At 34.8% G+C, this 18,707-nt stretch overlaps 2 protein-coding genes across 3 annotated transcripts; one reads left to right on the top strand and one right to left on the bottom strand.

Moving 5' to 3' along the window:
• Window positions 1-157: 157 nt before the first annotated feature.
• LOC148309278 (hydroxyacyl-coenzyme A dehydrogenase, mitochondrial-like) lies at window positions 158-15,031 on the bottom strand. Of its 2 annotated transcripts, XM_088260395.1 has the most exons (6): window positions 14,829-15,031; window positions 14,415-14,623; window positions 13,219-13,494; window positions 13,037-13,122; window positions 11,848-12,062; window positions 10,530-10,829 (listed from the first exon to the last, which is right to left on the bottom strand). In XM_088260395.1, the coding sequence occupies exons 2-6, from the start codon at window positions 14,529-14,531 to the stop codon at window positions 10,591-10,593; spliced, it is 933 nt and encodes a 310-aa protein (XP_088116521.1). In that variant the 5' UTR covers window positions 14,532-14,623; window positions 14,829-15,031; the 3' UTR covers window positions 10,530-10,590. The 2 variants fall into 2 exon arrangements, with proteins under 2 accessions (XP_088116520.1, XP_088116521.1); XM_088260394.1 differs by lacking the exons at window positions 10,530-10,829; window positions 11,848-12,062; window positions 13,037-13,122; window positions 13,219-13,494; window positions 14,415-14,623 and adding exons at window positions 158-750; window positions 1,593-1,782; window positions 2,318-2,755; window positions 5,329-5,522 and having other exon boundaries at window positions 14,829-14,963.
• An 815-nt stretch (window positions 15,032-15,846) lies between these two features.
• Taf9 (TBP-associated factor 9) lies at window positions 15,847-16,806 on the top strand. The gene has a single exon (XM_088260392.1). The coding sequence runs from the start codon at window positions 16,010-16,012 to the stop codon at window positions 16,706-16,708; it is 699 nt and encodes a 232-aa protein (XP_088116518.1). The 5' UTR covers window positions 15,847-16,009; the 3' UTR covers window positions 16,709-16,806.
• The last annotated feature ends 1,901 nt before the right edge of the window (window positions 16,807-18,707 follow it).

Here is an 18,707-nt window from a genome sequence, read left to right as displayed (position 1 = left end):
TATTTATTATTCCATTTTATTATACATGAACGCTTTTACAAATCTTGTAAAGTAGCGTAAAAACTATTAAAAAACTCACTCTTGTTATGTCAACAGGATCCTGTTTTTTTGACTGCTCTCCTTTAAAAATATTTAAATACGGAAATATCAATTGACATTATTTCGTAAGAAGATTGATCAAATATCCCACGGTACATTCAAAGGCGCATGATAAACGATGCTTCATCGCCAACTTATACTGAATTGTATCCACGAAGTGATATTGTAAAATACAGCTTATTGACAATATGTTATCTCGATTCATGAAGAAAATTCTCAAATATGTTGACAATATTGTCAATGCCTTCGATGTAGTTGGTGTCTGGTGAATGATCGCTCGAAGGAAACGCGTGGGCAAAGTCAATAATCTTCACATTACACCACTGGGTCACTTTTTTGTCCCCTGTCAATTCTTCCAGTGTAGCCGCATAGTCCTTTTTAATATTTGTCAAGTAATCCCCGTAGCTTGTGTGGAATGAGTAGCTTCTGCGCATTTGGTGGAAGGCCCTGTGCCATGCGGATTGCGTATTCTGCACAATGACATTCTTGGGACATTCAAAGGATGGAAGAGGTTTCGGAAAGGTGGGGGGAGAATTGAGTATCGGTCCCGATGGTGAAATTTGTCCGCTGAAGCTGCAAGCTCCGTTGCCTTCCGGAGAGTTAAAAGATATTTTTCTTGCAGGCGCAGATTTAACTGGCATTGGATTTGTGCTGGAATATAGAAATGTAATAACATCATTAATGGTTACTAAAAAAGCACTATGGACAATGTTGAATTTAAGTGAAAAATACTATAAAAATGATCCAACTCTCAATGAAATCTATCACTGACAAAAAATGGAGTACAGTTAGAATCCATTTAGTGCTGTTTCAGTATTACGCGGCAGTATGGGGATTCCTGAAATCGTTTATGAAGCAGTTTTACATCGTAAACTCTCAATTTCAAATCATCTTTATAAACCAATGTTACGAATCCCTTACCGCACCCCAATGGTGCATAGGGCACTGCTTCATATAAACGCAGTGTTATCTCGATCGATTACACATGAAGGAAAAGTGATCAGCCCTTCACTCTAGGTACCAGTCCAGTGTAATATTGAATAAATATTAGAGTGAAAAAATCACTTATATTTATTAAACCCCCCTGGGAATCGAACCCGGGACCTCCAGAACGCTAGGCGAGCATGCTGACCATTACACTACGGAGGCGGACATAACCAATGTTAAGAATTTATATCAAAGTTCTTTTTTTTCAAGTTACATATACAAGTTGAAAGTAGTAAAAAAAGTTTTATAATATTATACATAAAATACTCATGTTGCTAATGTAAAAAAACAAGTCTTAAGTTTGATCAACTCCTTAAAACCATCTTGGTTTTTCTCTGTCCTACACTGTTTTATCAGCAGAACACTTTTTAAATTCAAAAATGAAAGGAATAAATTTTAACAAATGAAAACAGAAAACGTTACTTTTAGTAGTAATATGACAATATGAGTTTTTCATATCATAGGAGATTGAAGTGATAAACAAATAAATATTGTACATATCTTACCCGGTTTCCAGGTTCAAGTATTTCTTTAGCACTTTGAAATCATATATGATCAGTAGGGATGAAGAGTATAATTGAACAACTCTCTGGCTCTTTGCCCATTTTTGTATTTTCCAAAGTACTGTCAACACCTCCATCAGCAATTTTCTGTTGATGCTGCCACTAACATCACTGTTCAGAAAAATCTTCAGAGCTGTAGAAAAACCATTTTTACCAATATTTCAATAGGTTCTTTCATAAATTGGAGAGAAATTTATCAGTAAATATGTTGATACATCTCCTGAAAAGTAGCCATTTGTCACTAACGCCCTTTTGGCTGACAACAGACAATATAAATAAAAACAAACAACCTTTTGAGTGTGTCCAAATATCTCTCCAATTATGGGAGTTATTTTTTTTCATATTATTTTTTGACAAAGAATATGGAAGTCTGGGCATTTACAGGGCTTACAACCCTCATAGAACAACCCATCACTTTACATACGTGTAACATTCACCAATTCTACCTATCATGGGTAGAGTTGGTGAATTTTGAGATGTTAAAAAATAATATGAAAAACGATCAAATTAAAATAAATTTTAATTTAAACTTCACTTGGTAAATACCACTTTTTTATTAATTATAATGGCACATGTTTCGATACATTCCACATCATTTTTGAACATCGTGTGTGAAGTCTAAATTTTATAGTTGTGACTGCCAAATCAAATAACTTAAAAAAATTAACCTTCTACTGCTGTTGATCCATTCAATTTTTTCCCATATTCCTTATTATATCTGTGAAGCCTTCCGGTGGAAATTTTTTGAACGTGGAATCCAGTTATACAAAATCCAACATCATTTTTGCACTGCGCATACTTCAATTTCTCTTTCTCAATTTTATCTTCCGATGCCAGCGGATCCCACGTCTGTTTGCCGACCTTGATGTCCATAACGCAAGGCTCCGAAATTCCGTCCAGCAAGTTTTCCAAAATGATGCATTCCACGACCTTTCCGTTCATGTCTATCTGCCTCGTGCCAAAGAAATTGGGAGAGTAAAGTTTCAATTCTTTGAAAGCGGGATCTTCCGAATTCTCCATTTGTTCGTAAAATTCCACTTCTCTGAGTCCCACATCTGGTTTTGCAATTGGTTTTAAAATTGTGCCATTCTTGCATTTGAGCAGACCTGGAAATAATTTATTTGTTATATTAACAAGTTGACTTTAACACATTAATTTATTTGTTATATTGTATTATTGTTATTGTATTATTGTTATATTGGTATGCCAAATACTTGAAAGCGGTCAGGTTAGGAGTCGAAATAATCGGCAGGTATGTATGAAGAGATGCATGAACGTGGAAGAGGCGAAGAATGTTTGCAAAGACAGAGTGGTGTGGCGTTCTATTCTCTCTGCTTACCCCTGCGGTAAGCGGCGTGATGGCTAGTTAGTTAGTTCTTATTAAAGTACATAATTATATTGTCTGTTCATTTATTAATAAATTTTCTGTTCATGTAAGCCAGCATAGATGTTTTGTTCTCTTTCCATGCGCCATCTATCCATATTAGCACTGATATACTAGGAATTTGATTGTAGCTGTGCAAGTAAACACAGTACGAGATAGTCGGCGTCTTTGCAAAGAACGCAATCTACGAGTTATCTCATAGTTGGCAGTCAACCTGTTGTTGCCTGCCCCTGTGGCACAATGGTAATCGCGTTTACCTACCGCGCTGAAGGCCTCGGGTCCAATCTCAGGAGGGGTCAGAATAAATATTACATTTTGACAATATTACATCTGAGCATATAGTATACTATTACTATAGTACAGGCATGGCTGGAAGGGAAAAAGTTGGAGACGAATTACAAGAGAGGATATAAATTATGGAAGTGTTCATGTTCTCTTGTTCATACTTTCTTAAGTATGGCAAAGAAGAAGAAAATTACTATAATTAAATTTATGAACATGGGGACCGATTACAAAATCATATCGCTCACTCCTTTCAACAAAATCATACATCAAAAAATGCGATTTTTCAAGAGATTGTTTTTAAAGTTTACAGATAAAATAAAATGTAATAAAAATAAATATCAAGCCACGTATTGAACTTTTTACTGTGCAACAGATCTTTTTAGGTAAAACCTGAATGTTTTTTCTCTATTTGAAAAATATTTAGTATGTTTAAAAAAATAATTAAACAATACCTTTTCTTCAAAATGCAAAAATAACACTTTCTACCCTGTAGCGGGTAAATATTAAGTTAAAAATATGCCACTTTTGCTGGGATGTAGTACATTTTCTTGGCATTCCGAAAACATTCCCAAATGAAAATTGACGATTTGTGATATATGACGTTGTTGAAAGGAGTGAGTGAGCGATATATGAAGATTAGAATCTTACATTAATCTTGATAATACCGTCGGAGGAAAGAGAAAAGCGTGTAAGTTACACTTGATATTAAATACGCTATTCATACATTTTTACATAAGAAGAGTATGGGGGTCTGGGTATTTACAGACTAACAATCTGTCATAGGTTGGTTAAGTGATCGCTTTACACACGTGTAATATTCAACATTCTACCCATGATTACAACCACACTACTCAAACAATCGTCGGGTATGTATGAGGAGATGCATGAATGGGGAAGAGGCGAAGATTGTTTACAAAGACAAATGATAAGGCATTCTATTCTCTCTGCTCAATCCCTGCGGAAACAGTGTGATGGTAAGTTAGTTATTTAACAATGGTAGTAAAATGTGTTCTCGGCACGGGAAAAACCCTGTAAAGAGATACATTATTGTACTATAAATTTGAAATTGTAATTATGTGTATGAAACTATGTACTAAATAAAAATGCAACAAGTGAAGGCAGATTTGACACAGATAAAAAAAATAAGTAACGCGCACTTTTTGGGATAAGCTATAGATAATAATTTCAAATTTGCACAAACTAATGATTGATTGAAAAAACACATAAATATGTTTACAGTTTTTTGAGGTGTGATTTTTGCTAATGCGTGGGATTAATTTTTTTTTCCAATGTGTTATCTGGACAAGACCACTAACTCCATCTTTATAATCATAAATGAACTTTTACTTTTTTGACTGTTAGAGTGCTGAGAATCGATATATCGACTCTGGTATACTTTGCCAAAAGCGAATATTACTAATGATGACGCCAGTGCATGTTGGCTGTCGAGCTAGGAGGTTGTGTTGCAGCGTGTACGTTTCATCAATAATATTCACGAATAAACAGATTTAACAAATTTTTGTGAAAAATGTAAATATATTTTTTGAAAACACCCTTACAATGTCGGATTCATCCAAAAGTGATGTTAAAAGCTATTGTTATACTCAATTATAAGTAGAGAATTGACGATGAAATTAAAATGTTTACTAATCGGAGGATGTGCATCGATAGTGATAACTCCGAGGACGAGCCAATTTCATACAACCATGACACATTTTTGTGAATATATATAGTTTTTTGTTTTTCTCAAATCGCATTTATTTTTTAATATATAAATACATATGTAAGTATGTATATTACAAAATGCTGATTTATTTAAATAGTTTGATATGTTATCTATCAATACCAGAAAGAAATTCTAAAATCGGTCAATATTTGAGAAAAATATTGTTGGTTTTGTACGCACCTAATATTTTTATTACCATTTTTGCTAAAAAAATCTTCAGCAATTTTAGCATACATTTAAGAATAAATTTCAGCACTTAACAGTTAGTTGACTTTTTAACAAACCTAATGTATCTTTCCCCTTAACAAACTGATGTCCGGCAACCTGGTGATCAAGTTTCTGGAACTCGTCACCGCTGATGTCGTCGCTGCTGAATGAAGAAAGGTATTGTCGGATGGTGTCATCTTCGGTGTAACTTGTGAAAGGTGTGTAAGATACAGACCTCTGTTTGCGCAATCTGCTATTGTCTTTTTTCATCCTAAAAGGAAAACAAAACAACAACATTATAGACTTTGTGATATATCATTTATAAAACTGAACAACCACCACGCCGCTTCTCCTCCCCTGTGGACCGTTATAACGTTATAACTGCCGAAAGGCAGAGAAAGAATGCCACACCACTCTGTCTTTGCAAACATTCTTGGCTTCGAGACAACATTCGTGTATTTCCTCATACATAACTGTTGATAAAGAAACGGTTGATTTTATGCATTACTCTCTTTGTACTTTTTCAATCTTTGGATCACAGTACACGCACGCGTAGACCAGTTGTCGACAGCCAAAAGGTTCTCAAAGTACACGTATGTGTGAATATACATTCACATACTCATGTATACATATATGTATACTTTGAGAACCTTTTGAAACCATACATATGTATGTGTATATATTTTTGATAAATAAAAGGAATTCTGAAAAAATTTACAAGTTAAGTTTCATTTTCAATAATCCTATTTAATCAATTGTAAAAAATTAATGAAAAGGATAAAATAATAAAATCAATTTGGAGATTGGCACGGTACAATCATTATAATCTGCAAATAGATTTTTCCCCATTTTTTAAAAGTATTTTCCCATTTTTAATTTGTTACAAAATAAAAGATTTTTTGAAAGTTTTTTGTAACCCTTACTTGTATCTAATGGTGCATAGGGTACACCTTTGGATTAATGCAGTGTTAACTTGATTTATAATAATATAAAAACAACGTGAGCAATCCTAAGCTCCAGGTATCAGTCTATATATTGTCGCTGTAAGCGACGTCATCGCATACCCCGTGTGGCGGCCCAGAAAAGGAACTCTGAGCGCTCGGCGGGCGAGACGGCTGCCCGCCACACTGCGGCCCAAAGAAGGGATTTTGTGTTAAAAATATATTTAATTAGCTTAGGGACCTCGGTATGTGTTGTACGCAATGTGCTGCCCCCTCAATAAAGACTGAAATGTGTCGCTTTCGGGGGTGGTCTTTGCCCATACCGAGGAGAAAATAACTCTAGGCTAGGTTAAGTTACTTTAAGGAATATGTAGAAATATAATCCATTGTTGTAAACGCACCGGTACGGTATGGAAATAGAGCCCGTCCGGTGCCCCTTATAGGGAGACAGCAATATGGCTCTATGTCTCTTTCCCCCGGCCGCTGATTGGCCGTGCATTCCCACTGGTGGGCGGCACGCGATCACGGCCGGGTATATGGAGGGCGCACCTTTTAATAATAAACCAGTTCAGTTCAACCACCGAAACTTGTGTTTCATTTCTCCGCTCCCGATCTTCGAGACCTCGCCGCGCCGCCAGCCCGAACCACTTCGCCTCTTTGCACCGATTCATGGACCTGTTTCGGAAAGCCCTTTTCAGGGCTATTGAGGTTGACTTGTCGGTGCAGCGCTTTGTATCCAGCTTACAACTGGGTACAGCGGTGGCGTCTAGAACTCGTCGCATCCATGGGAAAGTGACGCCTCATCAAGCGGTGTTTACGCCACCGCCAAACCGCCGGGACTTGCCCCTTCTTGCGCCGCAGAGGAGACCACAAATAATACAGTCTTGTGCGGACGGAAGACGTCTCGTACAGTCGCACACATTGTTGTCAAGCAGTTTTTTCATGAACCCCGACCCTAATTATACTCAGTCTGCCGCCCGACCCCCAGTATACTAATCACAAGTAACCGCAAACCCAATTCCAATCTGCACAATGTTTTTTGGCATCTCATGCGAGAGCATGGTAGAGATACCAACAGTATGTAAAATACGCTTTTAATCGTTTCCCGCAAACAACGTGTTAAATAATAATACGAAATATAAATATGTTGATTACTCACATTTTTGTTTTATTTAAAAGATTTTCTTTACTAAGTCGTGTTACTAAAAACAAACAGTTACAGTAAGACTGTACACACTACAAATAAAATAAAATGGAATATAAAATCTTATGATAATATTTTTATAAAACATATCTTAAGTAGTCAGGAATTATCTATAGATTATTGAAAGATTTATGAATAGATAAATAACTGATAGTGTTTTCAGTCAGATTATATTATTAAATATGAATTTTACACGGTTGTAATTTTGGTTAATTTTAAATCAATGATTGATGAGTAAACAAGATTTTTATTGAGATCTCAACAAATGAGAAATCAATTGAGATGGAAGTATATACTGTGTAAAGGTGGAGACTGACCGGAGCATTTCGTCGTAACGTAACACGTTACGATGCGAGCATTCAGGCAGTCAGTACACCGAGCCGAGCGCTCCATCCATAGTTTCGGATGCTCGGTGATGCTCGCTGCGGGCGATGTTACGACGTTATGTTACGACAAAATGCTTCGGCTGACCGAAGAGACTGATCTCTACCTTAACATTCACAATTTCACCCATGATTGACAACCACATTAGTGTCATGGTAAGTAATATATATGGTCCAATTGAAAAGATCAACTACATTTATGTATTTATTTGGCATTTCGCTCACTCCTTTCAAGAACGTCATAAATCAAAAAACTTGATTTTTCAGGAGAACGTTTTTAAAGTTTAAAAATATAATACAATGTATTAAAAATAAATATCAAGCCACTTATAGAACTTTTCACTGTGCAACAGATCTTTTTAGGTAAAACCTGAAGGTTTTTTCCATTTATCCATTATTAACCACTTCTGTGGTCAACCTCTTGGAAAAAAGTGGGTCTAATAAGCCACCCTTTTTTTCACTAATATGTTTTTTTATTATATTTTGAAATATAATAAATCAGTATAAAACATAATAATAAAAAAAACCCTTATCCGCACCCCAATGATGCATAGGGCATTGGGTCATATAAACGCAGTGTTGTTTTAATCGTTTACACATGAAGGAAAGGTGATCAGCCCTCCGCTTCAGGTACCAGTCCAGGGTAATAATATTGAATAAATATTGCAGTGAAAAAATCACTTATTATTATATTTATTTTACCCCCCTTGGGAATCGAACCCGGGACCTCCAGAACGGTAGCCGAGCGTGCTGACCATTACACTACGGAGGCGGACAAAAAAACATAAATAAACAATATTAGGAAAGAAAAAAAACAAAGGAAGAATGGATATATCTAGACTGGTGGGGAAATGACCCGAGCTGGATTCGGGCAAATCACTATAAAAAGTTTCCTGTACGATGTGCCCAAACTGGATTCGGACAAATCACTGTGTCAGCAAAATACCTACCTGAATTGTATTCGGGCAAATCACACGAGGTGTTAAAAATAGGAATCAAATTGCGTTAGACTGAGCTTGAACCTACAAAACTCTCGACTCTTAGACTCTGCGACACTATTCACGGAACCACAACGGGATTCCCAAGCAACCCTAGATCCAAGAATTTGGAGCACAAGACTGAGCAACCTCTTTTCATGTAATCAACGATCGAGTCAATACTGTTACAATAATTAAAGAAAACACTTCGTTTTTTACCACTTGAGTTTTATTATAGACTACATGTTTCAGAAGTTAAACTTCCATCATTCAGGTCTGTATAATAACTAAAATATAAAATATAAAATTGTTCTATAAATAAGGAGAGGGGAAAGTAAGGGGAAGGGGTTAGTCAAGGAACGGAGTTTGAAAACAAAGGAAAAATTGAAAGCAATGGCGAAGAATTTTGAAACAATATATTATTTAATAAATTATTATTAGAATTCAGGTTTTTTTGTATTTCTAAATTTTCAAGATAATAAATAAAATAAGAGTCAATACTGCATCAATGTGATGCAGTGCCATATGCACCATTAGGTACGGACAGGTGGTAGAAGAAGGAAAGTAAGACCTACTAAAGTGAAGGTTATGTGCGGGGTGAACATTTAATTTATAGTGCGGTGCAATAAAACAAGAGAATATGTAGCAAAAATCAGTTTTATTAGAAAATATTTTTGTACAATTTTTCAATAAGGTATAGTCATAATAATATTCATATATGTATCAACAACATAAAAGAGGATAACCTAGTAAATGCTGATTATACGATTCAATAACCGATATTTAAAGATCTATTATTAATTCATGATTGAAATGAATTAACTAACAAATAAGAAATTAGTTTTACTTGGTAAATAGTACCGCTATTTCTTCAAATCTATTGTGACACGTGTTTCGATGCAACCAGCATCATTTTCAAACACCATATGTGAAGCTTAGTCTAAACTTTAGAGTTGTGTCCTTGGGACGTTGTAGTATGAAGAGAATAGGAGCTGTTTCTTATTTTATTTGTTTATTTATTTTTTGTTTTTTATCAGTCATATTTTTAACCATGGGTTTATTATTATTTATATTTTGATGAATTTCTATTGTTTCAAAATGTTGCAGTTTTTGACTTTTCATATATCGCTCACTCCTTTCAAGAACGTCATAAATCAAAAAACTTGATTTTTCAGGAGAACGGTTTTAAAGTTTATTAATATAATACAATGTATTAAAAATGAATATCAAGCCACTTATTGAACTTTTTATTGTGCAACAGATCTTTTTAGGTAAAACCTGAAGGTTTTTCTCCATTTGAAAAATATTTAGTGTATTTAAAAAAATAATTAAACAATACCTTTTCTTTAAAATGCAAAAACAACACTTTCTGCCCTGTAGCGGGTAAATATTAAGTTAAAAATATGCCTCTTTTGCTGGGATATAGTGCATTTTATGGGCATTCCAAAAACACGCATAACTTAAAATTTAAGATTTTTGATTTTTGATTTATGACGTTCTTGAAAGGAGTGAGCGATATGGTGTTTGAAAATGATGCGGAATGCATCGAAACACGTGTCATAATAGATTTTAAGATATAGTCGTATTCACCAAGTAAAACCTAAATTAAAAAAGGATAGGTATTACCACAAAGTGACTGCGGAATCAATTAATGAAAATATAAAATATATAGAAATACAATGAGCAAATAAACTTTCAACTAAAGCTTGTTTCAAAGACTATATAATAATGTAAGGTAAAAAGATACAACAAGAAAATTAAAAGATAAGTATATTTTTATAATTATCAATTTGTTTATTAGTATAATTATAAAATCAACAATAAATTGACCACTCTACTTTTTGTAAGTATAAAACCCTTCACCGGATTTGATTCCAAACTTTCCTTCGGCCACGAGCTTGTTTAGCGTTTCAATTGGTTTGAAAAGAGGATTTTCCGGGTACTTCTTGTGCCAACCGTCGATTATGAATTTGGTTGTGTCGAGCCCTACGTAGTCTGCCAGTTCCAGGGGGCCCATGGGGTAGCCGGCACCCAACTTCATGGCGATATCGATGTCCCGCGCTGAAGCATCTCCTGAACAAGAAAACAAAGTACATATTACAAATGGGGTATACAATCCCGATATTCTAAAATTGTGGGATTGTTGTGGGATTTAATCATTTTACTTATGATAAATAATAGTAATTTAAAAAGATTAAAAATAAGGAAAAATAAAACAACTAAGAGATCATATTCAACATTATTCAAAGATCATACTTTACATTAATTTATTCAAATTGATTTAGAAAAAATAAATGTAATAATCTACTATTTATTGAAATATTTTGATACAGATATTTGATATTTTGTCTATAGAAATAAAAATGTAAGTGTTTACCTACATTAATATTTTTTTTAAATATGGAATTTAATGATATTTTTTTTTAATAATTTGCAAAGCATATTCTTAACCACTTGATCAGGTTTTTTTCACAAAAACAGAACTAAAAATATCAGGTTATTTAATTTTTTTATTTAAAGAGTTTACATAATTTAAAAAATGTACAGTTGAACAAAAACAAAACAGGAGCAATGTAAAAAAAAAACCTGATGCTAAAATATAATATAAAACTTAACCTGATACTTAACTATAATAACAATAAAAAAATCAAAAGATAAAATTTCGTTTTTAATTAATGTTTTACTTAGTAAATACCACTTTTTCTTAAAATCTACTGTGATACGTGTTTTGGTGCATTCCGCATAATTTTCACAGTGTTTTAAAAAGATGCGGAATGCATCGAAACACATGTCACAATAGATTTTAAGAAATGGTGGTATTTACTAAGTAGAACATTAATTAAAAATGGATAGATTTTACCACAAAGTGACTGCCGAATCAATTAATAAAATTTAGTCATTAATCGAAAAATATCCAATAAAAGCAACAAGCGGCAACTAGTGAGCTCAGGTGGGTTGTTTATCTTGTGTAATGCAAACACGTGAGCAGTGCTCGGGGTGGCACAATATGAAACATGCGCGGTCCGCGAACACTGCTTGTTCAAAAGCATTGAGCGGTTAAACTACGGATAAAATAATAAACTCAACACACCTCTCTCATACAGGCGCACTGCCTCTCCCATGTAGGGGACCAGCAGGCGGTTGACCACAAAGCCGGGAGTGTCCTTGCAGGTTATGCAGGTCTTGCCCACTGCCTTCCCCCAGGCCATGATGGCCTGGTACACCTCCTCCGAGGTCTCCGGAGTGCGGATCACTTCCAGCAACTTCATCACCGGCACGGGGTTGAAGAAGTGAAGACCCCCAAATCTAAGAGAAAATGGTCAAAATAGAGGTAAATGCATAAATTAAAATGCCATTTCAGACGTCTCCTAATATGTGAACACACGTTCGAAAGAATTCTAACCTATGGTCAAGTGGGGAAAGCTATTTTACTTCACAAAGATCTCAACAGATGGCAATTACATCTGTCAGTTCCAACTAAGGTACAAATGCGATTGTTGCAATACTGCATTTATACAACTTTCGAAAACTGATGCAATGTGGATGTTTGATTATGGGCAGAATGGTGAATATTGCTTAGCGTATAAAGTGATGACTTAAGACAGCCTGTGCCAGATCGTAAGCCAGACTACCATATTATATTCGCACTCTGTTGAGACACGTAATAGAGATTCTTCTTCCTCTTCTGACCTTTTTCCGCACCCAATATTGCATAGGGCACTGTATCTAATAATTGACACAGTGTTATCTAGATCGTTAATTATGCGGAGGCAAGATGATCAGTCTTGCACTTCAGGTGAAATAAATATTAGTATGAAAAATCACTCATATTTATTCTGATCTCCCGGGAATCGAATCTGGGACAACCAGTACGGTAGCCAAACACGCTCACCACTATACCATGGAGGGAAATATAGAATACTGAATATATTAGAAAAAAATATTATCCAAAAAATATTTAACTTTAACCCTTTGCCTGATTTGCCCGTACCACATACAGGCAAAAAAAATGGGCCTTTGCGGATTTGCCTGTCGCTGGTACGGGCATCCCGGCTGAAAAACAGCTCAAACTGATTTTACCATATTATTTTATGAGGTAGTCAAATGACTATAGTAGACTCTGTCGCCCAGTGTCGCTTTATTTCCATATATGTAAAATAAAATAAAACCTACCCCTTTTCCAAATAAAATCTTCATTAAAACTCATCAGTCAAAGGGTTAATCATTGAAGAGAAGATTAGAATTTTTTTTACAAAAATCACAGTGAATATAATTCTTACCTCTCCTTCCGTTTCACAACCGATGCGATTTCTTGAATAGAGAGAGATGACGTGTTAGATGCAAAAATTGTGTGTGGAGGAGCAATCTAAAAAGAATACAAACATTAATTTCAGTAATTTACTAAAAGCTAATCATAAAACAACTGTTATTTGTAAGTTATAAGATATATACAGATCCTTACTTTGTCAATAGCTCCAAACAGTTTGTGTTTCACTTCTATGTTTTCAACGATGGCCTCCACCACTAGATCAGCCGACTTCACAGATTCGTTTACATCAGCAGAACCTTTCAGACGCGACAAGGAATCTGCCACAAACTTCTCTCCAGCAGCGGAATCATCCTTGAATGTCTTTTTGGCAACCCTTGTGAGGTTGTTTTGGATAGACGCCTGCGCCTTTTTTAAAATATCATTGTTTACATCCACAAGAGTCACATTGTTACCTGCTTGAGCTGCAATCTGAAATTAACCAGAATGATTAAGACTTTTCACTATTAAAAATATTTTAACACGGTACAGTAATACCTCATTTAATAATCCTATTAACACATTGTTGTCGGACGGTTTTTTCATCAACCCCGACTCTAATTATACTCAGACAGTCTGCCGCCCGACCCTCAGTATACTAATCACAAGTAACCGCAAACCCAATTCCCATCTGTACAATGTTTTTGGCGATTCTCGCGCTCTACCAAAAGTAAGCAATTAGAATTATTTTAAGTGTCTCCCACTTATAAACATTCATTTATTCTATTTCTCTCTACCAAAATAATGTATTTAAAAGACGCTTTTAAGAATTTTCCGGAAATAATGTGTTAACTATCAAAATAGCACGATACAATAAGGGTTCAAGTAGAAAGCAATCAAGCTAAAACTGAAACCTTCTTATTCTGAGGTCACAACAAGAACAAATAACACACAAATTATAGGGATATATCAATTTATTTCCTTTATCTATACCCAATGCATCAGAATAATGCAGTGCTATTATTGATAGCAAATTATGTATGGCATTCTTGAGGTAGTATTTTAAGAAAATGGCACTATATAAATTTCTTATATGAAGGCTTTATTATATTTATCAGTCTTTAGGGTGCCAATCGATTGTTTATATTAACAGAAGTATACAAAGGAAATAAAACAAATTATGTAATTAGATTTTTATAATTAAAATCTCGAATGGTTTTTCTTCCTCAACATAAGAATTTTTAGCTTTTTCTCGTTCTATTTAGTCAAACCCCGTTTATCAGATAAAATAATGGTTGCTTTCATCAGTTGATCTGTCTTGATTGATCTTTTAAGCGCACTGAGTTACTTCATAGTGAGGTATTACTGTACAATAATTGAGTAAAAATATTGCTGAAATTTTTATTACTTACTTGTGCTATTCCAGACCCCATCAGCCCTCCCCCGATCACTGTCACGTTTTTAATCGCATTTTGAACAAGTCCAGATGTAGAAAATCCTCGCTTGATCAAAGCAAGTGATTGGGACATGTTTGGAAAAAGTAATTACGAAAAATTCCGCCTTTGATTACAGACCACGTATAATAAAAACGCACGACTAGCTTCCTTACTCGGTGCGATTGCTAAAAAAATGAAACGATAATAACCAGTGCTCGAACTTTGGACCCAAGTATCCCGTGTAGGTAGTTCCAAAGTATAATTAAATATTGATAAAATGAATTGTTCACATCACGTAATAAAAGCTTAATTCATCATAAAACTTGATGATAATAGCAGACGACAGGCTTAGGTCTAAATAATAATAAATAAATGACGTAAAATTCTAACCTTATAGTTTATCTGTCACTGGACGAAACACGGGCGAAATAAATTCCCTTCAATAAGTAAACATTGATACGTTTTTGTATATTTTTTAGTTATATTTATAAATAATACACTGAATTGCGCAATCGCAGTAATTATGATTATACTCGGTCAGTTTTATTTACCAACATGTTTCCAATATAATTTTTTTAACCCTCTAGGCACGTACTTGACTAAGGGCAAAGGGAGGCGAGCAAATTTTACGTATGCCATAAAGGGGCGTGATGGGCGTGAGAGTGGAAGCTCTGAGTTTTTGGTTTTTGAAAATTAATTTTATTTAAGAAAGAATAGAAATAAAGAATAGAAGCAGAAAAAGACCGAGGAAAACTCAGCATGGTAAAGTATTTCATGTACTTGAATGTAGTCATGTCAGGAGTCGGAATAATCGTTGGGTTTGTATGAGGAGATGCATGAATGTGGAAGATTCGAATATTGTTTGACAACCCCGCAGGGGTAGGCAGAGAGAATAGAATGTCACACTAGTCTATCTTTGGAAAAAATCTTTGCCTCTTCCACATTCACGTACTCTTCATACGTATGTATGTATACGTAGTATTTACCGAATCTTCCAACTCTTCTCTTGACCACTTTCAAGTATTTGTAATACTTGATTATGCTGATTTTACTTTGGTCTTCTTTTGTTTCTATACCAACCAACCACATTCGCCCCAGTTTTACTGTTTTTTTTCACTAGTTCAAAACCATCTACCTTTCAATATTATCGATAATGCTTATCTCAGCATTGCATTCTTTCCTTATGTCACCATTTGAACATCATACAACGTTTTGTCGCACATTCATCTGAGAGAACGTATTTCGACATTCAAATAAAGAATGATATGTTCGCTTTATTGTCTCCAAATAAAAATTATGGTCACATAAGGGTTAAATTTAAAACAAAGTAAAAAGGTTACGTAGGTACTTTTTTAACACAAGTAAGTACCTACTTATCTAATACCTGTTGGTTCTGCTATTTATTGTCTATGATTTTTTTGTTTGGCGCTTGGCAGGTTTCTAGCTGTTGTGTCAAAATTTGGCGTATTTAGATTTGGTATTTTCGGTTTCGATAATATGTAAATAACATTTTTTTGTATTAGCAAAAGTATCAAATTTAGACTTCTCTTAGATATAAATAGTGCTCCAAAATGACGGAAAAATCTGATAAATCCAAGGCTTCTTTGCAAACAAAACATATACCTAAGGATGCCCAAGTTATCATGTCCATAATGAAAGATATGGGTATTGTGGATTACGAACCGAGAGTAATAAATCAGCTATTGGAGTTTACGTACAGATACGTTACGTGCATTTTGGACGATGCCAGAGTGTTCGCAAATCATGCCAAGAAGAAAGTTATCGACTTAGAAGACGTCAGATTAGCCGTACAAATGCAACTTGACAAATCTTTTACCACACCTCCTCCTAGAGAAGTATTGTTAGACGTCGCGAGGAGTAAAAATATTACTCCACTTCCTTTGATCAAGCCTCATTGCGGCTTAAGGTTACCCCCAGATCGTTATTGCTTGTCGTCTTGTAACTATAAACTCATCAAAACTCACGTATCTAAGAAACATCCTTTGAAAAATATAATTGGCGGAGGAACTCCCAAGATCAATAAAGGCGGGAATCAGATGATGGTGAAGCGACCGACATTGGTCACAGTTTCCAAGACTCAAGCTGTCAATGTTCCCAAACCGGTGTTTAAATTTAGTTCCGGAAGCAAAGTCGTGTCCAAACCGGCCCCTAAAATGACTAATCCCCAACAGTTTGTTGTGAAGATGGAAACCGATGACTCGCAGGCCATGAAAAGGAAAAGAGAAGACGATGATTACGATGTCATTTAGTTTCTGACTTTATAGTCGATCCATTGTAATTATTCAAAATGCTGATGAAAGCAAATGATTTATGCATATTGTATTCAATAAATCTGTATTCCTTAAAAGGTTTTATTATTATATTTACAGTACTTACCTGCTTCTATATAAAAACTGTTTTTTTTAAAGTCAGTTAAAATTTAGAAAAAAAATGTTAATATTTGTGGTGAGACAGAAGAGGAGCACAAATCCTATAGTATATGTTAGACTTGTGCCCCTCTCGGTTTCACCACATATATGTGACATTTATAATTTTATTATATCTTGTATTTTTTCCATGTAAAATACATTTTGAAAAAAGTATTTCATCTAGAATTTATAAAATTCACAATTAAACCTTACATAAGTATTATTTTTGACATCTCATCAAAGATGAAGAAGAATATGGAAGTCTGGGCATTTACGGGGCTGACGACCGTCATAGGCTGGTTTAAGTGATCACTTTACACACGTGTAACATTCACCAATTCTACCCATTATTGACAACCACACTACTCAAATTCTTGGAAGTTCTGTATATATGAACCAATTTAGAAACCTTGTTCTTGAATCAATAGAACTTCACTAGAGACATCTATTGGTGAGATGTAAAGAAGCTTTTTATTAAGCAGAAACTCTTATATTAGTAAAATATTCAAAATATTTACTTACATAAGTAAATATTTTGATTTCAAATTTTATAAGAAAAATAAATGCAATTACTACTACTACTACCATCACACCATTTCGCCGCAAGGGTAGGCAGAGAGGATGGAATGCCGCACTCTTCTTCTATACACTCCTCGCCTCCTTCACATCCATACATCTAGTTATACATGCCCTCCGATTAAGCAGTCTTTTGACACCACCAGATTTTAGGTTCTGATTGATCTGATCGTGCCAAGTCTTTTTCGGCCGTCCTCGTTCTGTTTTCCCGCTAAAATTCGCCGCATATATTCATTCACTTGTTATCCATTCGCTCCACATGTCCATACCACCTTAAAGAACTCTTCCTAATCTTTTCAATTATGCCTTGTTCAGCCTTACATACCTTTCTTATATCTTCATTTTTAATTCTGTCATACAATGATTTTCCACATATTCATCTGAGGGAGCGCATTTCAGTAGCGTTCACTCTGCTTTCTTCTTTCCTTTGCCATTTCGATGTTTCAATTCCATACATTAGTGTCGGTCCAGCACTCCGTTATGAACTGATAGTTTGACTTCCATGGACATATTTTTATTTGCAATCACTCTGTTCAAAGCACCATTTATTATATTCCCTGCATTTAAAATACAAATACAAAACCTATGGAAAGTTGCCTAAATTTAGAAATATAAATAATAATTCAGGATAATTTATACAGCGCCATTTTTGTATACTAATAATTGAGTTTTTATTTTATTTGTATGGATTATCTCACCTCACTTTTTATAACTGCTATTGGAAGAGCATTCCGTGCCTCTAGGTCTGCAAGAGCACTTTATAGTGTGTAATTTTGTTTTATTTTCACTAATGGTGTCACCATCAACTTTATACCACTTCAAAGTATAATAAAACTCTTATCCGCACCCCAATGGTGCATAGGGCACTGCGTAATACAAACGCAGTGTAATCTTGATCGTTTTACACATGAAGGAAAGGTGATCAGCCCTCCGCTTCAGGTACCAGTCCAGGGTAATATTGAATAAATAGTACAGTGAAAAAATAACTAATATTTATTTTACCCCCCCCTGGGAATTGAACCCGGGACCTCCATAACGGTAGCCGAGCGTGCTGACCATTACACTACGGAGATGGACAATTCTTGGACCACTTCAAAGTAACAGGAATTAACTAACTTAGATGAAAGTATTATCAAATTATGATTTTTAATTTAAACTTCGAGTTTCATGAGAGTAGACTTCCTATTGACAGTTGTTATATTCAACTTTATTTGTTGAATATGAGGATATTGGAAATAAACATGGCAATCATAAAATTAATGCA

This window comes from Brachycentrus maculatus, unplaced genomic scaffold (assembly GCF_059751285.1).
Source record: "Brachycentrus maculatus isolate JH-2025_06_01 unplaced genomic scaffold, ASM5975128v1 h1tg000134l, whole genome shotgun sequence".
In the NCBI taxonomy this organism is placed as follows: domain Eukaryota; kingdom Metazoa; phylum Arthropoda; class Insecta; order Trichoptera; family Brachycentridae; genus Brachycentrus; species Brachycentrus maculatus.
This window is presented reverse-complemented; position numbering and strand designations above follow the sequence as displayed.

Bases quoted from the DNA above. Each gene is read 5' to 3' on its own strand.
- LOC148309278 (XM_088260394.1), bottom strand. From the start codon at position 5,521: ATGAAAAAAGACAATAGCAGATTGCGCAAACAGAGGTCTGTATCTTAC. The intron at 1,783-2,317 runs GTTAATTTTTTT...GTTTTTCTACAG, and splicing joins TGGATCAACAGCAGTAGAAG to CTCTGAAGATTTTTCTGAAC. The intron at 751-1,592 runs GTAAGATATGTA...TCTATATTCCAG, and splicing joins TACTTGAACCTGGAAACCGG to CACAAATCCAATGCCAGTTA.
- Taf9 (XM_088260392.1), top strand. From the start codon at position 16,010: ATGACGGAAAAATCTGATAAATCCAAGGCTTCTTTGCAAACAAAACAT.